The sequence below is a fragment of the Hyla sarda genome, chromosome 5, assembly GCF_029499605.1.
Source record: "Hyla sarda isolate aHylSar1 chromosome 5, aHylSar1.hap1, whole genome shotgun sequence".
NCBI classification, from domain to species: domain Eukaryota; kingdom Metazoa; phylum Chordata; class Amphibia; order Anura; family Hylidae; genus Hyla; species Hyla sarda.
The window spans coordinates 37,699,810-37,724,775 of NC_079193.1; the positions used below are offsets into that span (position 1 = coordinate 37,699,810).

Consider the following 24,966-nt stretch of genomic DNA (forward strand, 5'->3'; position numbering starts at 1 on the left):
GTTCCATCATAATTGTCCTGTAGTTAGTTAAAGGAGTAGTCCGGTGGTGACTCAGTGGTGAACAACTTATCCCCTATCCTAAGGATAGGGGATAAGTTGCAGATCGCGGGGGGTCCGACCGCTGGGGCACCCAGCGATCTCCTGTTCGGAGCCCCGACAGCCCACAGGAAGGGGGCGTGTCGACCTCCGCACGAAGCGGCGGCCGACACGCCCCCTCAATACAGCTCTATGGCAGAGCCGAAGCGCTGCCTTCGGCAATCTCCGGCTCTGCCATTGGGATGTATTGAGGGGGCTATCTGGCAGGAGAGCCTGGGCCCTGTACAGAGAGATCGCAGGGGGCCCCAGCGGTCGGACCCCCCGCGATCTCAAACTTATCCCCTATCCTTAGGATAGGGGATACGTTTTTCACCACTGGACTACCCCTTTAAGTATCAGATTCGCTAGTGACTGACCTATGGCTGTCACTTTTTTAGATATACATTTTTATTCTTGGTTTTATTTTTTTTATATTTCTTCTTCTTTCAGTTTGTCATTGTCCTGTTGGGTCATCATCAAGTTTGGATGTTTTCCATTGTCATTTCACCACCATGACTCTCCATTGTTTTGCGGTGCATATTTTGTATAATAGTCTTTAAAACTGTCATCCTTTATATGCAGCGGTGCTAGACCTGTTTATTTTTTTTATCATTGTACTCTATGTTGAACATGATAGGGTACTGTTATCTATATTTATTTGCACAATAGCACTTTTTTTATAACCGTTTTTTCTTGCTTTTCTGAAGGCACTATTACACATCATTACATGTGTATACATGCACTTTATTCACTATACTTATAATTCTGTGATTTTGCTTAAAGGGGTACTCCAGTGGAAAACTTTGTTTTTTTTAAATCAACTGGTGCCAGAAAATTAAACAGATGTGTAAATTAGTTCTATTAAAAAAATCTTAATCCTTCCAGTACTTATTAGCTGCTGAATACTACAGAGGAAATTATTTTCTTTTTGGAACACAGTGCTCTCTGCTGACATCATGACCACAGTGCTCTCTGCTGACATCTCTGTCCATTTTAGGAACTGTCCAGAGCAGCAGATGTTTTCTATGGGGATTTTCTCCTACTCTGGACAGTTCTTAAAATGGACAGAGGTGTCAGCAGAGAGCACTGTGGTCATGATGTCGGCAGAGAGCTCTGTGTTCCAAAAATAAATGGCTTTCCTCTGTAGTATTCAGCAGTAAATAAGTACTGGAAGGATTAAGATTTTTTTAATAGAAGTCATTTACAAATCTGTTAAACTTTCTGGCACCAGTTGATTAAAAAAAAAAGTTTTCCACCGGAGTACCCCTTTAATTCTTCCTTTGTGTGTTTGTGCACTATTGTTCTTTGGTCAGAGCCTAATAAGTACTGGAAGGATTAAGATTGTTTTAATAGAAGTAATTTACAAATCTGTTTAGCTTTCTGGCATCAGTTTATTAAAAAAATAAAATAAAAATGTTTTCCACCGGAGTACCCCTTTAAGGTGGAAGAAAATTTTGGTTCCACAGACCACTAATGTGTACAAATTGACATAAAAACACAAACGATAGCAATTCTTACAACCAAAGTATTGGTGTTATGAAAGTCTGGTTTTAAGGAAATAGGGGAGTACCATATTAAAAAAATAATCAAAAGGGTATAACATGAATAAGGACATTATTAACTACTTCCTGTATTGTACATCTCTTGCATTAAGGGATTCTTTCCTGCTTTTTTTTTGTAAATGTATAATTTTTTGTACATTGGTGCGGGGCTGGCCATCTTGACTGAACTTTTTGACTTTGCTTTACAGCAATACCCATAGATAGATACGATAGTCTGAAGTAGACCCCAGTCACTTGTATGGAAGAGGTTTTAGGCATGCTCTGTGACCTTTGCAAAGGTCATATTATGGGGCTCTGAACATCAGCTCATGTGACAGTGTTATCTAAATACTTAAGTCACTTTTCACTGCATCCCTGTCTGTGATACTAAAGAAGTAACTGCTAAAAAAAAAGGTTTTCTCCACAAAATTGGAAGTGTCAGCTTATTAGGCTTAGTGGCCAGAATAAAAGCTGCAATATTTCAGGATTATTTTATAAGATTGATTGATAGTAAAATGGAAAACTAGATCAAATGGTCACTGTGGTTTCAAACACCTTCACTCCATTTGATAGCAAATGTGATTCCTAACATATATGTAAATAATTTTATTTATCAAAAATGGCTCCCAGAAATAACAGATCTCCTCACCCCCTCTTTTTATTTTGTCAACAGCAACAGTAGCAGCTCAGTACTTGGTGTAAGCCCTTCTTTTCTGTTCACAAACCACGATGCTAACCCACTGCATTATTAACCCTATTCCCTCCATGTGGACAGAGTCCCGTTTAGCACTGTGTCATGACATAGCAGAAAGGAGTATGTGATATGTTGTGCTATGCTCAGATTGGGCAGAGAAGTAAGGGAAAGGAAGTCCTGTAATTGGACTCCTGGCAAACAGCCCAGTGATGGTCCCATCCCTAAAATAGAGAGAATGAGAAATAGCTGTGCACCATGGAGGGGGATCTCAGGAGCTCAATAAGAGCAGTGAGATCAGTGAGGCATTATTACCACTCTATAAAAGGCTACTCTAACAAAACCAGACAGGTTTATAAAAATCTTTTGAAATGAAAGATACTCTTTTTAACATACAGTAAAAGTTTGATTTAAACAATAGTTCATTTTCTGATGACACATTCCCTATAACTCCATTGTCACTGCCAGCATTATATACAAAGGGAGGGGGACTCTATTTTTCCTGTCCTTGTCAGCCCTGGGAATGTAATGGTCAATGCTGACTGGGTAAGAAAACCGCCCTGGACCTAATAAAGGCCCCAGAGTGTGTCTAGTGTATACTATTGCAACACATGCAAGTGCATTTATATGCACAGCCAAAAATATAAAGTAATATACTATAGCTTTATGACAGTACATTAAAAAAATATTACATTTGTTAAAGATCAAATTTGTTAAGCTTAAAAAATAAAAATAATTTATCTTGCAACACTCCATTAGGGCATGTGTTCACACAATGCAGAACCACTGCAGATCAGTTGCAGAACACATGCAGTGTTTCTGCACCACAAAAACAAAAAAAAAAACCCTGAAGTATTTAAAATCCTTTAAAAAGCTATGTTCACCTGGTGGAAAATGTGCGGAATATCTGGGCAGACATTTCACACATTTGCTTGTTTCTGCGTTACTAGGACTGCTCGTAAAAATGCGCCAGTTTTTACAGACTGCAATGCTTTTTCGAATTCAAAAAAGGGTTTATTGAACAGAAATGCAATATACATACAGGGTATGCAACAAAATGAACAAATAAGCAAGGGTCCAGCGGCCAGGGGAGGACAATAGGGACCGAAAACACAATGATCAGAGTAAAACAGCACAAAAGGAAAACAATGCGCATATGTGGAAAGAATAAAAAAGGCAATGGGAGTGATAGGAAGGGCAGCAGAGCAGGTATAATAGATATCGCAGGGTGCCCAGAGCTGCAGACAAGAGATCCAGATAGAAAATACTGCAATGCTTTTTCGAGTGGAATTCGCTAAAAAAATTTAACCGGTTCAATGTTTCTGCAGATGCCGGAATCTAGATTTCTGCGGCAGAGACATCTGAATGCACAGTGCAGTAGAATCCTATGGAAAACAATTAGACTGCCGCAGCAGAATTTTGAGTGGAATGTTCCTGCAGAGTTCCGCTTGGAAATTTTGCTGTCTGAACATAGCCATAGAGCATAACAGTTCAGTTGCAGAAAATCCACAGTGGATCAGCATAATATACCCATACACTTAGGCTGGATTTACACAGTGTAAAATCAGAACCAAAATACTACAGTGAAATGGGTATAAAAAGTGGCAGTTTTTTTTTAATTTTTTATCAATAATGTGTGAATATCTTAAACAATGAAAGTCTTCAGAAAATCTGTGTACACATTGCTTTAAAATATGGCATTAATTCCAATGTTGAAATTTGTAAAAAAAAAAAAATGTTTAAAGCATTAAGTATAAACTTTAATGGAACACTTATTAGAGAAAAAATATGGCAACTTTATACCTATTTTATACTGCAGGATTTTGATTTTACACTATAATTCAAGAAATTGAGACGACTGGAATTATTCCGTCTGGAGATTCTGAATCAGTTGGCGGTAGGATCGCATGGACATTGTTGTCCTCATAGATGTATTCCATGCAGATTTCACCTTGAAGAATGAGTCAGCTCTTCCTTTCTGCAGCAGAATTTCAGCTGGGAAAGTGATGCTGCTGAAACTTCCTAGTGTGTACTGAATCCTATTAACAGCATCGGGACTCTGCTGCACCGGAATTTCTCAGCGGAATTCCGCTCAGAAATTCTGTGCTGTGAACCCAGCCTTAGAATAGAAATGCCAAGTGCCAAATGCCATTAGCCCCACCTGCATCACATCCATACTCTGTTTTCTGATGCAGATGTACATATTGGTTTTGAATGCTGATGTGTGAACAGAGCCTTAGGCTATGTTCACACGCTAGAAATTCAGAGGAAAGATGTGGAATTCCAGCCAAATAATGTAAAATTCATGAATTCAGCATGAATGTTCACAAATTCTTTTTTGATTTTAATCCATTGCATAAGTAAATTTTTGTTCGGAATCGGCTCCACTTCCGCACGAAATGTGCACGATATCCGCATTTAGCAGCAAAATGAACGTCCCATTGATTGTCAATATACTTCTGCAGCGGAAATTGAAGACATTACTTAGCTCCGCAGCGAAAATTCTGCAATGTGAATGGGACTGTGGAATCCCATTAAAGGGGTTATCCAGGAAATATATTTTTTTTATATATCTACTGGCTTCAGAAAGTTAAACAGATTTGTAAATTACTTCTATTAAAAAATCTTAATCCTTTCAGTACTTATGAGCTTCTGAAGTTAAGGTTGTTCTTTTCTGCCTAAGTGCTCTCTGATGACACGTGTCTCGGGAAACGCCCAGTTTAGAAGCAAATCCCCATAGCAAACCTCTTCTAAACTGGGCGGTTCCAGAGACACGTGTCATCAGAGAGCACTTAGACAGAAAAGAACAACCTTAAAGGACAACTGCAGCGGTATGACACTTATCCCCTATCCACAGGATAGGGGATAAGTGTTTGATTGCGGGGGGGTCCGTCCGCTGGGACCCCCCTCGATCTCCCTAACGGGGCGCCGCCATTAGCGCTCAGGGCGAGTGCTAAGGCGCGTAGCGTCGACCTAGAGGGCGACTGTGACGTCCCGTCTCCTCCCCGTCCCCATACAGTTCTATGGGGGAGACGGGGAGGCACGAACGCTGCCTCCCCGCCTCTCCCATAGAGATGTATGGAGGAAGCGTGCCGGCTGCAACGTCATGCTGCGGTCGGCACGCCCCCTGCACGGGACAGACGCGGCCCCGTACAGGAGATCACAGGGGGTCCCAGCGGTCTGATCCCCTGCGATCAAACACTTATCCCCTATCCTGTGGATAGGGGATAAGTGTTAATCACGCTGCAGATGTCCTTTAAAGGGTACCTCTCATCAAAAAAAACTTTTGATATATTATAGATTAATGTATGCAGAATAACTTTACAATTGCATGTTATTAAAAAATATGCTTCTTTCTATTTAATTTTCCACTTTGAAGAAATGACCACTAGGGGTCTCCCTACCAGTCCTGGCAGCAAGCATTTCAGACTCATGCTGGAGTCCTAAACACTACGAGCTGCCAGTCTGCTTTGTTCACAAAGGAGAACACTCAGAGCTGCCAGCCTGCTTTGTTCACAGCCTGTTTGGCTGTGAACAAAGCAGGCTGGCAGCTCTGAGTGTTTAGGACTCCAGCATGAGTCAGAAATGCTTGCTGACAGGACTGATCGGGAAAAATACAATAGAAAGAAGCATATTTTTCATTAACATGCTATTGGAAAGTTATTCAACATTCATTAATCTAAAATATATCAAAAGTTTATTTGATGAGAGGTACCCTTTAACTTCAGAAGCTCATAAGTACTGAAAGGATTAAGATTTTTTTAATAGAAGTAATTTACAAATCTGTTTAACTTTCTGGAGCCAGTTGATATATATATAAAAAAAGTTTTTTTCCTGGATAACCCCTTTAAAGTTACTAAGGCTATGCAGAAATTCTGGCATGTGAACATAGCCTTATAAGGCTAGTCTGAGCACCTCATAGACCTCTACCTTTTTTAGAATATTTTTATTTTTATATTTTATAAACTCTTTTTATATTTTATCAGGAGTATTATGTGATCGTTTTGCTGCTGTCGCTCTCAATGTCAGAGCAATAGACTCTCATGTGATGTGTAGATGACAGTTCTTGTAGACGTCCCTACATAGGAAAAACACATGAATTATGCTTCTTTTTTTTCCTATATGGATTCTCTGTGCTCATTGTGCTGTTTTATGACCCTTCCTTCTCCTGATATTTGTCATGTTCTATGTTTAACCAGTATTTTGATAATTTGGGCATTACTAACCATTAAATATGGACAATCCATTTGACATACATCCTATTATGGAGGCTCTTTTGCGGTTCACTCACTTCTCTGACTCAGATTACCTCACCTTCGGGGTAATGAGGCCACATTTTTACCGGGGCCCTACAGCAATTTGTAAGTAAATCCTCCGGGGTGGGGGGGGGGGGGGGGGGGAAGAATGGGGGCTGTGGTGAGATTAATCTTCATTTTTACCAATTGTCCCTTGTGTGTTGGTGTAAATATGTGTGTTTATACATAGAAACACACACACACTTGGGAGGATAGCAATGAAGAAATTTTATGGATCATGTAACTAGGATGTTACAAACCAGTGTGTCTTCAGCTGTTGCAAAACTACAACCCCCAGCATGCCCGGACAGCCTTTGGCTGTCCGGGCATGCTGGGGGTTGTAGTTTTGCAACAGCTGGAGGCACACTGGTTTGGAAACAATGTCCTAATATGTTGTTTTAACATTTGCTTTCCTTGTGTTAACAAAAAAAATAAAAATAAAATTTAATTAATTAATTATTAACAGCCATGGGGTCCTTTCTATGTCCATAGAGCTGACTACACTGGGAAACCTGGTAAGAGGTTAGTCCCTTTTGATCATGCTTTCCCATGACAATTGAGGGGTTAAAAGGTCCAGATTGGAAGTTCCTCCAATCCTGGCATTTAAACTTGATTATTAAACAAGTGTTTCCCAACCAGTGTGCCGCCAGCTGTTGCAAAACTGCAACTCCCAGCATGCCCGAACAGGCATGCTGGAAGTTGTAGTTTTGCAAGAGCTGGAGGCACACTGGTTTGGAAACACTGCTCCAATATGTTGTAACATTTGCTTTCCTTGTGTTAGCAATAAATAAATACATTAATAAAAATAAAAAAAATAAAAAATAACAAAACAGAAAAATAATGGAAAGCAAATGTTTTAGTCAACAAATTCCTGTTTTGCTTTGTGGAGTAAAATGGATCACGGTGATCTCTGTTTGCATCTTCTGGGTGAGGGTGGAGGAGCTGATGAAACTCACAGAAAGTCTTGAAGATATTTTAAGTATTAAACATAAGTTGCAAAGTCAATAATTTAGATAATACTCTCTATAACCTGCTGTATCTGTTGTTTATAATGTGGTGCAAATATAGAAGCTCTGGCAGTGACGAGTTATTTGCGAACGCTTGATTTTTTAAATTAAAATCCGCAAGGAAAAAAAAATAAAAAATTGTTCAAGCCATTTTTTTTTATTTTATTGGAAAATATATGTTTAACTGAGAGAAGTTAATAGTTTATCTACAGAAAGACAAAGGGAGAAAGAGAGATAGATATTAGATAGATAGATATGAGATAGATATTAGATAGATATTATAGATAGATATGAGAGATAGATAGATATATGAGATAGATAGATATGAGATAGATAGATAGATAGATAGATAGATAGATAGATAGATAGATAGATATGAGATAGATGGATAGATAGGAGATAGATGGATAGATAGGAGATAGATGGATAGATAGGAGATAGATAGATAGGAGATAGATAGATAGATAGGAGATAGAGAGAGAGGGAGAGAGAGAGAGAGAGAGATAGATAGGAGAGATAAATAGATAGGAGAGAGATGGAGAGGTAGGTAGATATAACATAGATACAAAGAAAGCGAGGTAGATAGATATAGCATAGAGACAAAGAGAGGTAGGTAGATAGAAATAAGATAGATACAAATAAAAAGAGGTTGGTTGATGGATACAAAGATAGATAAGTAGGTAGATAGATAAAACATAGATACAAAGAAAGAGAGAGGTAGGTAGATGTAACATGGCTGCAAAAGAGAGAATGGTAGGTACTTTGATAGATACAAAGATAAATAGTTTGGTAGATAAATATAAGACAGCTACAAATAGAGAATGAGGTAGGTTGCAAGATACAAGATAGATACAAAGAGATATTAGGTAGATAGATATGGATTTAGTGAAATAAGGAATATGCGGGTTACTCCCATATCTATAACAGCAATGTTCCAGTAATGTTTTTTCCAGCTTGCTTGTACCACATGCTACTTTGTCCTGAAAGCTGCATTTGTCTACATAGATATATATGAGATACATTTGAAAGAGATGGATATAAAATATATATATGTAAATATGAGATAGATATGATAGATTAGATATGAGATGGATAAACATTAGATTTGTTTTTTTTCTTTCTGTTTTCTGTTGCCTAAATAGCTCAAACATATTCTGTAGCACTTATACATTATTTTGTTTCTAAAAATATATAAAAAATTGACCTATCTATCTTACATCTATCATCTATCTATCTATCTATCTCATATCTATCTATCTATCTATACCATATCTATCTATCTATCTATCTATCTATCTATCTATATCATATATATCTATCTATCTCATATCTATCTATCTCATATCTATCTCATATATATATATATATATATATATATATATACGGTATATATATATATATACGGTATATATATCTGTCTATCTCATATCTGTCTATCTCATATCTGTCTATCTCATATCTATCTATCTCATATCTATCTCATATATATATATATATATATATATATATATATACGGTATATATATATATATACGGTATATATATCTGTCTATCTCATATCTGTCTATCTCATATCTGTCTATCTCATATATATCTATCTCATATCTATCTATATATATCTCTGTCTCATATCTATCTATCTATCTATCTATCTATCTCATATCTATCTATCTCATATCTATCTATCTATCTATCTCATATCTATCTATCTATCTATCTATCTCATATCTATCTATCTATCTCATATCTATCTATCTATCTATCTCATATCTATCTATCTCATATCTATCTATCTATTCATTCTTGTCCCTGTAAATATTAAATAGCAGTGATATTGAATGTGTTAGCTCTCTTTCTTTATATATAAGTTATCCACACAAATGATGATGTTAGTCTATGTTGTATTTTCCATGGTGTGTATGATATGTGGTGTCTTTGGGATATGACAGATCACTGTGCTGTATTTGCAGTGTTCCCTTCCTGTGGTCAGCCATGCATATAATAGCAGTGAGGACTAGTCTGGGCTTAAACAGCTGACATCTGCTTACTCTTTTTCCCTTCTCCAATAGAATAACAAGCTATTGCTGTCTAATCTACCTCCAATGTGTGCCTGCTAGAAGGGGCTCCAACTATTGACCGTTGTTCCTTTCAGCCGGGGATTGGTCCACATGGCTGCAGGAACTGGGAGGGCTGATTTGAAATGCAGATCTGTAGACAGCTCAGTCCTCCCTGCCCTCTCTTCCTTTGGTGTGTCTGTCATAGTGAAAAATGGCTTGCACAAGGGTCAGTCACCCGTGCTTACTTAATTACCTCTTGTTGGACCCCCAGAACTGTCACAAGCTGTGGTGGACGCAGGAGCTGTTCCCCTCCTAGTGCTGTGTATCCAGGAGCCAGAAGTTGCTTTGAAAAGGATTGCTGCTTCAGCTCTGAGTGATCTATCAAAGCATTCTCCGGAGCTGGCTCAGACCGTGGTGGACGCTGGGGCAATTGCCCACTTAGCCCAGATGATTCTCAATCCAGATGCTAAACTCAAGGTACTTTTTATTTCATTTATCATTTCACTTTTAAGTAGTTAATAGATACTGTTCTTTTTATTGTCTTTGAATGTGTGCGAAGTAGATTTAAATTCAATGTCTAAATCAGTGTTTCCCAACCCGGGTGCCTCCAGCTGTTGCAAAACTACAACTCCCAGCATGCCTGGACAGCCGAAGGCTGTCCAGGCATGCTGGGAGTTGTAGTTTTGCAACAGCTGGAGGCACCCTGGTTGGGAAACACTGATCTAAATCACGAGAGCAATGCTTTTAACTATTATATGTATTTAATTATCTAATAGGGATGAAAAAATAGTTATTTCTGAATATATATATATATATATATATATATATATATATTTTTTTTTTTTATTTATTTATTTTATTTATTTAAATAAAAAGATACATTTTACATTAATCTATTTTTGGCTACAATGCCGCGCATCTGTTATCTGCAGTCCTATGTAACACCACTGATATTTTGACTTGCAAGCTCTTTTACGGCTAACAAAATCAGCCCAGCTATATCTATATTAAAGCAAGGATTGCCCACCAGTGTTGGTATTTAGTTACATTTACAAAAGCGTCCAGCTATGTGTCTACACCAGGAGATAATCTCCTTCCCGCACGTTGACTATGAGCCATCTCTTGTGCTCTCTATGCCTCTTACGCCTGCAGAAGTGTAGCTGCTTTTCTCATTTGTCATGAATTGTTTGCCTTGGACAGTTGCTTTTGGCCGATCTGCAGCGACACTAGCACAAAGCCACCAAAGGAATTCTCATTCCCCTTTCATTCGGGATTTATATATTTCGCAGCCATCCCTCGCTTGTACGAGTCGAGCAGAAGTTTCTGTGTTAGGCTGGGTTCACACCAAGTTTTTGCAATACAGTTCCCATATTAATAAAAAAAGAACGGATTCCTCAAAACCTGACTAAACTGTATCAAAACGTGTGTACATATTTTAATCCGTATACGGTTTGAAAAATGATTTCCGGTTGCATCTGTTTTTTAAGATTAAAAACGTATCCATTTTTAGCTTTTCACTCCATTATGAATAAAGTTTCACTTGTTTGATTAAAATTCCAAGAAAAAAAACTGCAAAGTCAAAAACCGGATGGTGAAAACCGGATGGAACTGTATACATACACATAAGGTTCTGTTCAGTGCCCATTGACTCCCATGTTAGAAAAAAAAAACATATACGTTTTTTTTACCCAGACTGAAAACCGTGGTAGGTTACAGTTTTGGGTATGGGAAAAAAAACTGACAAAACCGTAGAAGATGCCAAACGGACACAACCTGATGCATTGTTTGGCATACGGTTTTCAATGGAGAGTCAATGCATACGGTTTTCAATACGGTTCCGTACGGTTTTCAAATTGAAAACGTATACGGGGACTGTATTGCAAAAACGTGGTGTGAACCGAGCCTTAGATGGTGAATACATGTATCCTAGGCGGCTGTGAATTGCCACTTTTTGGATTTTTAGAACATGAAGGAAGTCAACTTGGATTTCCTTTTGCCATGCAACTATGCATCCTAGTTCTTATTATTTTTTGCCTTTTTTGCCTTTTTTTTTTTTGCATTTCAGCAGCCAAAACTTTTTACATACTTGCTGTGATTGTGGCTTTACGATGCCTTTTTTTTTTTAGGTGGGCAAATTTGTATTGTATTGTTACACAAATTGGAGGGTCACATAAATTACTGCATTCTTTTATATCCTTTTTATATTGTATTTAATATAATTAGTATAATATATCTTATATTTAATTTTTTTAGCCATATTTTTCTTAAAGGCAATTAAAGAAAAATTGTGATTTCAGCAATAGTCTTTTTTTGTACTGTTTACATTTCGTAATTCTTAATTATTACAGTCTTGTGAATACCTTTTATAAATGGAGTTTGTTTTACTCTCATGTAAAATATGTGTATGCAGATTTATTTTATATAGAAAAATGCATTTAAAAAAACAAAAACTTTTTATAAAATTTTTTGAATGAAGTAATTGCTATACAACATTTTTTTTTGTGCTAGTGCATCAGCATACTACACTGTAGACAAATTCAGGCTGTGTTTGCCCTAACAGTAGGTGAACAATAATAATAGCCATGAGGTCTTTCTATTTGCTAGTCTTCTATTGTCACTGGGAAATCTGGTAACCCAATTTAAAAGGGGGTAGTCCCTATTGATCATGCTTGGCCATGACGATTGATAAGTTCAAAGGCCCGGATTGGAGGCTCCTACAATCCTGGCATTTAAATGTAAGTTATTAGACAGGTATTTTCCAACCAGTGTTCCTTCAGCTGCTGCAAAACTACTACTCCCAGCATGCCCGGACAGCCGTTGTCTGTCCGGGCATGCTGCCAATTGTAGTTTTGCAACAGCTGAAGACACACTAGTTGGAAAACACTGCATTAAACAGTTAAGTACAGTGGTCCCTCAAGTTACAATATTAAAGGGGTTGTGCGCTGCCCTGCAGTTCGGAGCTCCGCTCACAGCATCCGGAAGTTCATTACTCCAAACGCTGTGTGCGGGCTTCCGTGTTCGCAGCCGCCGGGCGTGACGTCACGCCCGGCCCCTTCATGACGTCTCGCCCGCCCCCTCGTGACGTCACGCCCGCCCCCTCTACCAAAGTCTATGGGATGGGGGCGTGACATCGGTCACGCCCCCTTCCCATAGACTTTTGTTGAGGGGGCGGGCGAGACGTCACGAGGGGGCGGATGAGATGTCACAAAGGGGCCGGGCGTGACGTCACGCCCGGCGGCTGCGAACACGGAAGCCCGCACACAGCGTTTGGAGTAATGAACTTCCGGATGCTGTGAGCGGAGCTCCGAACTGCAGGGCAGCGCACAACGCCTTTAATTGGTTCCAGGACGACCATTGTATGTTGAAATCATTGTTTGTTGAAACCTTAACTCTATGGAAAACTGGTAATTGGTTCTGAAGCCACCAAAATGTCATTCAAAAATAGGAAAAATTGAGGAATAAACAAAAATAAGTAGATAACTAATATAGATAAAGCAAATCCTTACATATAAAAGTAAGAAAGATCTGCTGGGAGCTGTAATCACTGTCTATGTAGAGGACAGGAGCTTCTTCAGGGTCCTGTACAGTACACAGTGTCCTAAAAAAAAATAACGTGGAGCCGCCCTCACCTGGTGTCCAAAGGAGCAGCTAACCCTGCTACAGGTAAAGAGTATTACAGAACATGTAATACCTCCCTGTACTGTAGGGGGCTCTACCAGACAGGAATTCAGTGCATATGCTTCAGTAATACAGGGGTTTTACCAGTGAATGCCCATTCTGATTGGTCAGTTCTTGACATGTTTTGCAGATCTGGACTGTCTGTAGCATTGTATGTTGAGTCTGGTTTCAAGTTAAAATCCAGAAAAGACCATTGTATGTTGAAACTATTGTATGTTGAGGGATCACTGTACCTGATTCAGGGCAGCACAAGACACACATGCAAGGCCACCACAGTATAAAATAAAAACACCACAGTATAAAATAAAGCCACAGTTAGAAAGTCTTATTGGCAGTTGATAGGGGTTAAACTCACGGACAATAGAAAAATTGTTATACATGTGTATTAAAGGGGAACTCCGGTGGAAACAATTGGAAAACAAATTTCCAAACAAATTTGTTTTTAAATCAACTGGTGCCAGAAAGTTAAACAGATTTGTAAATTGAATATGTAAAGAAGGGGTGAACTTGCACTCACCGACCACGTAGTTCACTTTTTCACGGGACCTCCTTGCGGCAGGGAGACTTAAGATGAGAGCGCTCAGAGGCTAACAGCCGTTTACGCACACAGCTGTCTGCTTCTTCCGGTTTGCATTGGATTGCATTTATTTTTTCTTCGACACTTCGCACCCTGCCAGTTCAGTTATGTTCGTCAGCCTCAGTCACTGAACACGAAAAAGACTGTGCTATATAATATTTTTACAGGTGCTCTATTTCTTGACTGTGCCCTCTGTTCTTCGTTATACTTTGTATACTAGATTTGTAAATTACTTTTATTTCAAAATCTGAAGCCTTCCAGTACTTATCAGCTGCTGTATACTACAGAGGGAGTTGTGTAGTTCTTTTCTGTCTTACCACAGTGCTCTCTGCTGACACCTCTGTCTGTGTCAGGAACTGTTCTGTTTAGAAGCAAATTCCCATAGAAAACCTCTCCTGCTCTGGACAGTTCCTGACATGGACAGAGGTGTCAGCAGAGAGCACTGTGGTCAGACTGGAAAGAACTTTACAAATTTCTCTGTAGTATACAGCAGCTGATAAATACTGGAAGGGTTAAGATTTTTAAATGGAAGTAATTTACAAATCTGTTTAACTTTTTGGCACCAGTTGATTTGAAAACATTTTTGTTCCAGATGGGAAATTTTGTTTTAGATGGGAAATTGAATTGCCCTTTACAAACGGATGTCCAAAATGAAGAGGCACGGTGCTGGGACTTGTAGTTCTAGGGTGCACATCTTTCAGGGGCTCGAGGGTCCAGGGCAATCCAACGAGTAGAAAACATGGGAAGAGACGCTTGCCAATTCTTCTAAGGATTTGTTTACACGGCAGAATATTTGCAGAATGTCAGCTCTGAAAACACAGGCAGACATTGCGCAAAAAGCTGACGCATGCAGAACATGCTGACGCTAGGATCGCTCGTAAATATGCCGTCTCTATAAACACCAATCCATTTCCGAGCAGATACTGCTGAAAGATATAACATCTCAATTCTTTCGGCGGAGGCCGAGATTAGGATTTTTTGCGCCAGATGTTTCCGCTATGAAAATTCTGATGTGGGCACGATGCAGCAGAATCTCATTAAAAACAATGGGGGACTGCTGCAACAGAAGTTACGAGCATATTTTTTTCCGACAGATTCTGCTTGAAAATGTTGTCATTTGAACATGGCTTCATGTTGAAAAACAGATATAATACTAATGAAAATACTGATACAATATGGATTAAATACAGAATACATATGGATTCTCCCATCTATGAAATCCCCTCCATAACCTTCAATGCATTTGTTTTAGCCACAACATAGCTGAAATTAGCGCTTACTGTGTTTTAAAAATATATTCATATTTTATACACCAATGTGAATAGCACCATAGAGTAGTGGTCCACAAAAAATGGATGTAAAATGCAAAATAATGATGGCGGCCTTATAGAGAGATGTACTTGTTGTACCCATTCCTCACGTTATTCCAGATCGCTGCTTGCTGATCAACAGGAACCTTCATTATTTGCTTCCATTGGTCATGAGATGGGTACAGAGGTGTATTGTATGGCTTGTTACAGGACAGATAAGAGTTACACGTTGTAACAAGCCATGCACCCGTGTGGTCATCATGGAAGCACAGATCTTTATTCCTTAGGAAGCAAACAATAAAGGTTCTGAATGAATTACCGTGGGCATGAGACATTGACATGGGAAGTATATTGGACAATTGTGCAATTTTTTATTAAACTATAGAACTATAACAGTCCCTTAAAGGGGTACTCCGGTGAAAAACTTTATTTTTTATTTTTTTTTAAATCAACTGGTGCCAGAAAGTTAAACAAATTTGTAAATTACTTCTATAAAAAAATCTTAATCCTTCCTGTACTTATTAGCTGCTGAATACTACAGCGGAAATTCTTTTCGAAACACAGAGCTGTCTGCTGACATCGTGAGCACAGTGCTCTCTGCTGACATCATGACCACAGTGCTCTCTGCTGACATCTCTGTCCATTTTAGGAACTGTCCAGAACAGCATATGTTTGCTATGGGGATTTCCTTTTTCTCTGGACATTTCCTAAAATGGACAGAGATGTCAGCAGAGAGCACTGTGCTCATGATGTCAGCAGACGGATCTGTGTTTCAAACGTAAAAGAATTTCCACTGTAGGTATTCAGCAGCTAATAAGCACAGGAAGGATTAAGATTTTTTAAATAGAAGTAATTTACAAATCTGTTTAACTTTCTGGCACCAGTTGATTTAAAAAAAAAGTTAAAAAAAAAAAAAGTTTTTTCACCGGAGTACCCCTCTAAAAGGGGTACTCCAATGCTCAGCGTTTTGAACAAACTGTTCCGAACGCTGGAGCCGACGCCGGGAGCTCATGATGTCATAGCCTTGCCCCCTCATGACGTCACGCCCGCCCCCTCAATACAAGTCTATGGGAGGGGGCGTGACGCTGTCACGCCCCCTCCCATAGTCTTGCATTGAGGGGACAGGGCATGACAGCACGAGGGGGCGGGACTATGACATCACAAGCTTCCGGCGCCGACTCAAGTGTTCGGAATGGTTTGTACCCTTTAAACTCATTTTGTAACCTTGTTCTCTATGTAACAGCGACAAGTGCTCTCTGCTTTAAGTCAAATATCCAAGCACTCGGTGGATTTAGCAGAGATGGTGGTAGAAGCTGAAATCTTCCCAGTCGTCCTGACTTGCCTGAAAGACCCGGACGAATACGTCAGGAAGAACTCAGCCACTCTAATCCGAGAAATTGCCCGCCACACACCCGAGGTAAATATGCTACAAAATAGCAACGTGCAGCGTTAATATGTAATTCAGCTGGGATTAATAGCAGCACCTCAGAGCTAGATTGGTGGGTTGAGGGAGTAAACTACAAATTAAAATGATACTTTAATCCTTTTGTATACGAGTCACCATCAGAAGAATTAGCGTGCAGGATATTTAAATCCTTTTCTTTTGTTGATCGTCACAGTAATGTGACTCAGCATGACTTCTATGGGCTGCGGTGAAGCGACCTGTTGCCCTCAAGGGTTGCTGCTAAGCTGATATCAATTGCTGAATCGGCAATAGTCATGAACATCAGGCGATGTGATTATCATATAAGGTACGTTTAGTTAGTTCCCACATCATCTGTAAGCATGTTAAGCTCCATATTTCCACTGATCATTGACATATATTCCTCATCTAGAGACGTGCAGCGCTGCGAGATGTCACAGTAATCTCAGACCATTTTGTCAATTCTTCCTCTCCCCCCCCCCCCCCCATTCTTCCGTTCGGTACTCTCGGCTTTTTACAGAGATTCAGCATAAATTGGCATTAAACAGGGCGTCATATGTTGTCATTGAGCATTAATACTGTGGATAACCAGCCAGGATCCAATTGTGACATCTTGCAGATGCAGAAAAAGCTGCGCTTTCAGGCTGGCCTAATTCTGTGCCACTAGAGACATATGTTATTTGGGTTTAAAAGGAAAATCTTAAAGAGCATTGATACCTTAGAAAAGAGCATTTCAAGAGCATGTGTACCTCAGGCCCCCTTCATATATATATATATATATATATATATATATATATATATATATATATATATATAATCTGTCGATACGCCGGCATTTCCCTCCGGTGCTGTAGGAATGTGTTGGAGGGAAACTGGGTGTAGAACTGGTTCCATTGATTTGAATGGACAGTTCACGTTCATCCAGTGTCTTAATTTTGATGCCGAATGGTTGGACACACCGCATGGGTGCTGGACGAGGGTACGCATCTTGCTGCCTATTTGGCATACACAATTAATAAACTCCGGATTACCGTAAATCCCCTCATAAGGGAAGGGATTGGACTATGCCCTTTATTGTACACCCTGAAACACAAAGTTGCTTTGTTGACTTACAGAGATCAAACTTTTTATTTTTTAGTGTTTCAGGGGTGCTTTGTAATTTCCCATTTCCCATACATCAACCATGTGAACAGACTGCCAATATTGGGCACATACCGTAATAAAGAGAGAAAAGCAAAAAATAAATAAAAGAAGTCCTTAACCCAACATCTGATAGGCCGTATCTCATGGAGTTCCTTTAAATTGCATATTTGCAGGATGCATATTTATTCTGTTTTATTTTAGTTTCCATTTTATTGCTAAATTGCAACTTATCATCTTTAATTCCAGCTGTCCCAGCTCATAGTAAATGCAGGAGGAGTAGCCGCTGTCATAGACTGCATTGGGAACAGCAAAGGGAATGTGAGACTTCCTGGGATCATGATGCTGGGTTATGTAGCAGCTCATTCCGAGAACCTTGCAATGGCTGTCATCATCTCAAAGGTTAGTTATTGGAGAAGAATGCCTTTCTTGCTTTTATTACGTTGCAGAATGTGTTCCAATGAGGGGGATAACACATAGTGTCGTCTTCCTGTTTCTATTACCTCTCTCTACTGTACATTTAATCTCCAGAACAAAATTGTTGATGTTTCTATTTTGAGGCTTCTACACCAGTTATCTTGCCTCTTGACTCAATCTGCTACCCAACTTGTTGTATATGAGTAATGTTCATTAGGCTGAGTTTGTGTCTATAAGAAGAGTAATAGTTAGACGGGTAGCATTTTAAGGTATTTTTTATTTTTCATTTGTGATGCAAAATTCTCCACCACAGCACCCGGACCTCTAACAGGACGCCGACATTTGCCTATTGTTGGACCTAAGGAAGACACGAGCAAGCGCTGAAACGTGTTGTCCACTCCAGGGCTGTGGAGTCGGTAGGGCTGTTGTCCAGGGCTGTGGAGTCGGTAGATAAATGTTCCGACTCTACAGTTTTTTGTACTTCCGACTCCCCGACTCTGACTCCTCTGTATTAATATGCGAATGTATTTATAAACACTTACAGTTGAATCCAAGAAGCTGTTCCACCAAGTTCTTCTAAGCTCTTCTAGCAGAGGGAGAGGTAGTTGGGCAGAAGCTGCTGGCTTCTTCTTTTTGTGTGCTGATCTGCTGTTGAAGATAGGGCAGTGGGAGGATCCAGGAAGGAGCATTTATTATAAAACATGATTTCCCTAGTAGAATCCCATAGTCATGTTTAAAGTTTAAGCTAACAATTGGAGTTTACAAGTTTTTATAGCCTTAGCTGAATGGCAGCAGTTTTTCCAGTGGTTTACAGCTTCAGTCTTGAACTATTGACTATTCCCTTCACTTATACAAGTGTCTCTAGTCCTGCAAAAAACATAATGACTTAATCCCTTATCAGTGAGAGGCTAGATTACCCATGGGTTCCCTGTAACAGCAGAACACAACACTATGGAAAGTATAAGTATTACCGCTCCTAATTGTGTGTTGTGTGCCATATAGTGAAGCACATGAAATGCTTCTTCACGGTCACTTAACGTGTTCGTTTTGCGTTTAAGTGAGGCACTGCATGCATTGGTCTTTATTCTTACAGTAGAGAAGTTATTAATTATAACTTTTTGTGAATTGGGACATTTATACTTGCTTTTTTTTTGTATTCCAGTCTAAATTTAGTAGGAGTTGGAGTCGGTGCATTGTTTGCCGACTCAGACTCCAGGTACTCAAAATTTCGTCCGACTCCTCGACTCCAACTCCACAGCCCTGTGTCCACTTTTCCTTTTATCTCAAATAAATATTTATGTCCTTTGCTACCGTGGTGGTCTGCAAATTCTTTGTGCCTACCCAGCAGTAGGGCTCTTATCAGACCCTTATTTTTACTCTATTTTACATCCACGCCACGCCCCCTCCCATAGACTTGCATTGAGGGGGCGTGACATGACGATCGGGGATAAGATGTCTAGGGGCGGAGTACCCCTTTAAACTCCCACTGCCAAGCTTGACCCCTAAGTATTTATTGTTCAGGAATATGGATGCAATTCTGGTGACATACTGATGCTATTATATTTGTAACAAAATTGTAGGAGGACTTTTTTTTTTATAGGTCGCCTACACATTAGCCCAGATATAATACTCCCCTTGTACTGTATGTCGACCTAGGACATGTCAAAAGTTTTTTTTTTTTTTTCTGTGACAGGTACACCTTCAATAAAATCTGATCACCTTCCATGAGCGGCAACGTATGAGGCCTCCTGGACAGGCTCTTCACAGTACTGTGTTACATGAGTCGTGTTTACTTGTTCATCGTAGCCCATCTAGGATCAGCCTGTGGGCACTTTGTAGGATAATTTATACACAGGGCATAGGTCTAAGCACTTGCTGAATACTGCAGAATGGGACGTCTGACAGGAAGCTGCTGTTTACCAGGCAGCTGTGTATACTAGTAGACGTTCTGGCTTTTAGTGGTGTTTCTTTTCCCTGCAGTCCTAGGTAAGACAAACATTATACATCCTAGTTGTTGGCTTATAAGCTTATGGGGGGAGATTTCTCAAAACCTGTGCAGAGGAAGAGTAGTGCAGTTGAACCAATCAGATTGCTTCTTTCATTTTTCACAGGTCTCTTTAAAAATGAAAGAAGCGATCTGATTGGTTGCCATGGGCATCTGCACCACTCTTCCTCTGCACAGTAATTGATAAATCTCCCCCATGGTTTGCCACCTTCCATATGTGGCTTCTACTCTTCATGCAGCATTTCTCATACGATATTAGCCTTTTTTCATACAGGCCATTACACTTTGAGGGTACGGTCCCATGTAGCTGTGTGTGCGGAAAGGCTGGGAGACGGGGGCCATACGTCACAGTCACGTCGACGCGCTGGCCCCGCCGACAAACCTCACTGCACACACAGGGCTGCCGCCTGGTAGCCCCGTGTGTCTACTCTAAGGAAAATATGCAGCATATTTCCTTCTGTGCGGCATTAAAAATGCGCAGGGTACACGCTTCATGAGATTCTAGACTGAAGGGGTTATCCAGGGATAGACACACACAGCGGATTTCTTCCAAAAACAGCACCACACCTGTTCTCAGGTTGTGTGTGGTATTGCAGCTCAGTTCCATTGAGGTGAATAGAGCCAGGATGTAATACTACATGCAACCTGAGCACAGAGGTGGTGCTGTTTTTGGGCAACACTAGCTCTTTGTTTCAATCCCTTTAAAACAAACTGTGGTTTTGGAACTAGAAATCCCAGCAGGCCTCACCAATCTTGGCCACAAGTTGCTCGCTACATACCATAAAAAAAATACCATTTAGTCCTTTTGGAAAAAATAAATCAATATTTTCGTATTCCCCCATGCATCTTTTGAAGTACAAATGGAACAGCTGCCTGTGACATACAGGTGAAAAGTGTAACCCTTTCAGGTCTCCGATGGGCAGAGATTAACATGCACGGCGCAGAACCGGAGCACTGTCTGTAATTGCCATTAAATTGAAGTGCCTTAAATCCTCATTGCATTAGCGCACGTTCAACCGGTTGTGTCTGGCAGGATTTAGTCGTGTCATTGAAGCAGTCTGCAGAAATACTACATTTCAGTGAAAGAAAGGCGCACGATCTGAAGTGTCGACATACAATGGGATCATTATATCTGAGCTAATGTCTGGACGGCCGAAAATTTTCTCCTAAAATCAGTTATGTCTGTTCTTAAGAAAGCTGAGTGTCTTCCAATAGCGCCACCCCGCTTTTCCTGAACTCCTGAATGTCATATCTGACTAGTTAGGCAGTAATGTAACCTCGGCTCATGAATAAATGCAGAACTATAGCTTTCAGCCAGCACTTAATATGTTAATTTCCCCCTAATAACATGCAAGGAAGATGAGTGGCTGCCACACTCCTCAGATGCTTCTTATCTTAAAGGAAACAATGAAATTGAATAGGAAGAATATGACTTGTGCAATCTGTAGCAATTGAGCAAGAGTATGGTAACCCTCCATAGACGTTAGGTCTGTGATCCCTATCTTGCGGCCCTCCAGCTGTTGCAAAACTACAACTCCCAGCATGCCCTGACAGCCACAGGCTGTCAGGGCATGCTGGGAGTTGTAGTTTTGCAACAGCTGGAGAGCCACAGGTCAGAAATCACATGTTAGATTATCAGTGGGTCCTAAAAAGTTAGTGCTGTATCATTGCAGGTTGTACCCACCATGCTTTTGAGTCCCCCAAAGAAACCGTATACCTTCAAATTTTTAGACTACAATTGGCTCATTAATATGCAACCAGTTGGGGCCGCACTTTTGTATAATTCGACAACCCCATCTTTCGGTTTGCTGACATATGCCACAACGTTTGCATTGTACCAAGCATAAACATACCCATAGAATCAAGATGAGGTTTCAGGAACGGCTCATTTTGGGAATACATGATAATTAATTAAATTATTTATTTATTTATATGTATTTCTTTATTTTATTATTAATAAAGTAAATACATTTAATTAAATAAATACATGATGTATTAATTAGTTAAATAATTACATAATGAATGTATTTTATATATATATTATTTTTTTTTTGTAATATATTTAAAAACATGGACTGCAGGATGACACTGTCTTAATAGAAAAGGTCAGTGTTAAACACACCCAAAGTAAGAGTTTCTTATCTTCGGATTCAAAATAATTAATTTGTTTTCAAGAAAAGGGAAAGCTAGTTTAAAGGGGTATTCCAGGGAAAAACTTTTTATATATATATATATATATATATATATATATATATATCAACTGGCTCCAGAATGTTAAACAGATTTGTAAATTACTTTTATTAAAAAATCTTAATGCTTTCAATAATTATCAGCTGCTGAAGTTGAGTTGTTGTTTTCTGTCTGGCAACAGTGCTCTCTGCTGACATCTCGGGAACTGCACAGAGTAGAAGGAGTTTGCTATGGGGATTTGCTTCTACTCTGGACAGTTCCCGAGACACGTGTCATCAGAGAGCACTTTGACAGAAAAGAACAACTCAACTTCATCAGCTTATAAGTACTGAAAGGATTAAGATTTTTTAATAGAAGTAATTTACAAATCTGTTTAACTTTCTGGAGCCAGTTGAAATGTAAAATAAAGTTTTTTCCTGGATAACCCCTTTAAATTGATGCCATCTGTATACCTTATACTGCTGGTATGAGGCCCAAGACAGCACATCATTGACCTGTTTATGTATCAAGGCAATGACACGAGTATGTCAGAAGAAGCCGGGATGCCATGTGCTCCATTCCCGAGCTAAAAAAGGAATCCACAACTTCCAGTACTACATCTTCACTAGTTTAGAATTTAATCCAAACAGGCAAACATCTTTGCATTATGGGTTTTCTCTGTGTTGGTTCCACTCCTGTCTTTGGCGGAGAATTCTGACCGAAATATTAAGGGAATATATCACCAAACACCAATCATGATCAATCTTGAGGCAGTGCTCTTTTTATCATGAGTATGAAGTCTGTAAATAAACGTGACACAAAGACACATAGAATGTGTCGGCAGATAAGAACCATTCGGCCCATCTAGTCTGCCCAATATCCTGAATACTATTAATAGTTCCTGGTCCTATCTTATATGAAGGATAGCCTTATATCTATCCCTATCTTATATGAAGGATAGCCTTATGCTTATCCCATGCTTAAACTTCTTCACTGTATTTGCAGCTACCACTTCAGCAGGAAGGCCTTTCCATGCATCCACTACTCTCTCAGTAAAGTAAGGCTATGTTCACGTGGTGCAATCTCCATGCGGATATTCCACAGAAAGCGAAGCACCCGCAAAACATGCCAGCGCAAGGACCGCTCGGAAAAGCGCCTCATAGACGGCAATGCATTTCCTTATGGAATCTGCAAAAACATAAAACATGTTGAATGTTTTTGCAGACGCTGGAATCAAGATTTCCGCAGCAGATGTTGCTTCTGTGGAAATTTTTGCCGTGTGAACAGTGCAGCAGAATTCCATTGAAATCCAATGGGACTGTGCTGCTGCAGAACGTCTGTGTGGAAGATTCTGCGCGCATGGACCTGGCCTTATACTTTCTGATATTACTTTTAATCTTTTGCCCCTCTAGCATAAAACCTTGTCCTCTTGTGGTAATTTTTCTTCTTTTAAAAACTACCTATAGAGGACATAGTTTTAATTTTTTATTGTCTCTGTGCCAGTCTTTGAATTCTACTCCAGAGGCACATAAAGTTGCATATTTCTGTACAAAATGTACAAATGTGCCGCTCTGCTCCTGGTAGTTTGTGTATTCACTGCACTTCCCGGTTCTGGGCTGTCTAGTTTAGAACAGCAACACCAGTAATACAGTGTGAGCTCAATGCTACATGTATTGGAGGGTCCACTGTATACTTCCCAGTAGGGCTGGGCGGTATACCGGTTCATACCGAATACCGAAATTTTTGGGCTGCACGCTATGAATTTTAGCCCATACCGCAATACCGGTTGGGCTCCTCCCCCTTGGAAATGTATTATCAGCGCAGCGCTGTCCCCACATCGGGGAACTAATCCTATGTGACCCGCCAGCGCTGTTCTGCTCCTCCCCAATTAATTATCAGCCCAGAGGGGTACTACTCACAGATGTCAAGCACTGCCCTCCACCTCTTTGTTGCGGGCCGACACCGGCGCTGGAACTCTATACTGTACGCCAGTGGTCTCCAACCTGTGGACCTCCAGATATTGCAAAACTACAATTCCCAGCATGCCCGGACAGCCAACGCTGACCGGGCATGCTGGGAGTTGTAGTTTTGCAATAGCTGGAGGTCCGCAGGTTGGAAACCACTGCTGTACGCTGTATCCCTATGCCGGCTGCAAAAGATAAAGAAAATAAACTTTTAACTCACCTACGTCCGCCCTGGAACGCCGGACAGCTGTCAGCCTATCACCGGCCGGAGCAATGTCCCGCCCCTGCCAGTGATAGGCTGAGCCCACTGTCATGTAAGAAGCCGGCTTCTTACATGACAGTGGGCTCAGCCTATCACTGGCCGGGGCGGGACATCACTCCGGCCGGTGATAGGCTGACGGCTGTCCTCCCCCGTCCCCAGCGTACGGCCGAGGTGGACGAGTTAAAAGTTTATTTTCTGTATCTTTGCAGCCCGGGTATAGGTATACAGCGTACAGCAGTGGTCTCCAACCTGCGGACCTCCAGCTGTTGCAAAACTACAACTCCCAGCATGCCCGGACAGCCAACGGCTGTCCGGGCATGCTGGGAGTTGTAGTTTTGCAACAACTGGAGGTCCG

The 24,966-nt window shown here is 40.2% G+C and overlaps 1 protein-coding gene across 1 annotated transcript in view; it reads left to right on the plus strand.

Annotated features, from left to right (window-relative positions):
- Nucleotides 1-24,966, plus strand: part of SPAG6 (sperm associated antigen 6) — a 161,758-nt gene that overhangs the window by 79,369 nt on the left and 57,423 nt on the right. The window contains exons 5-7 of the mRNA XM_056519273.1: nt 9,938-10,143; nt 16,475-16,648; nt 18,044-18,196. Coding sequence (XP_056375248.1) covers nt 9,938-10,143; nt 16,475-16,648; nt 18,044-18,196 — 533 coding nt within the window. The remainder of the gene's footprint in view (nt 1-9,937; nt 10,144-16,474; nt 16,649-18,043; nt 18,197-24,966) is intronic.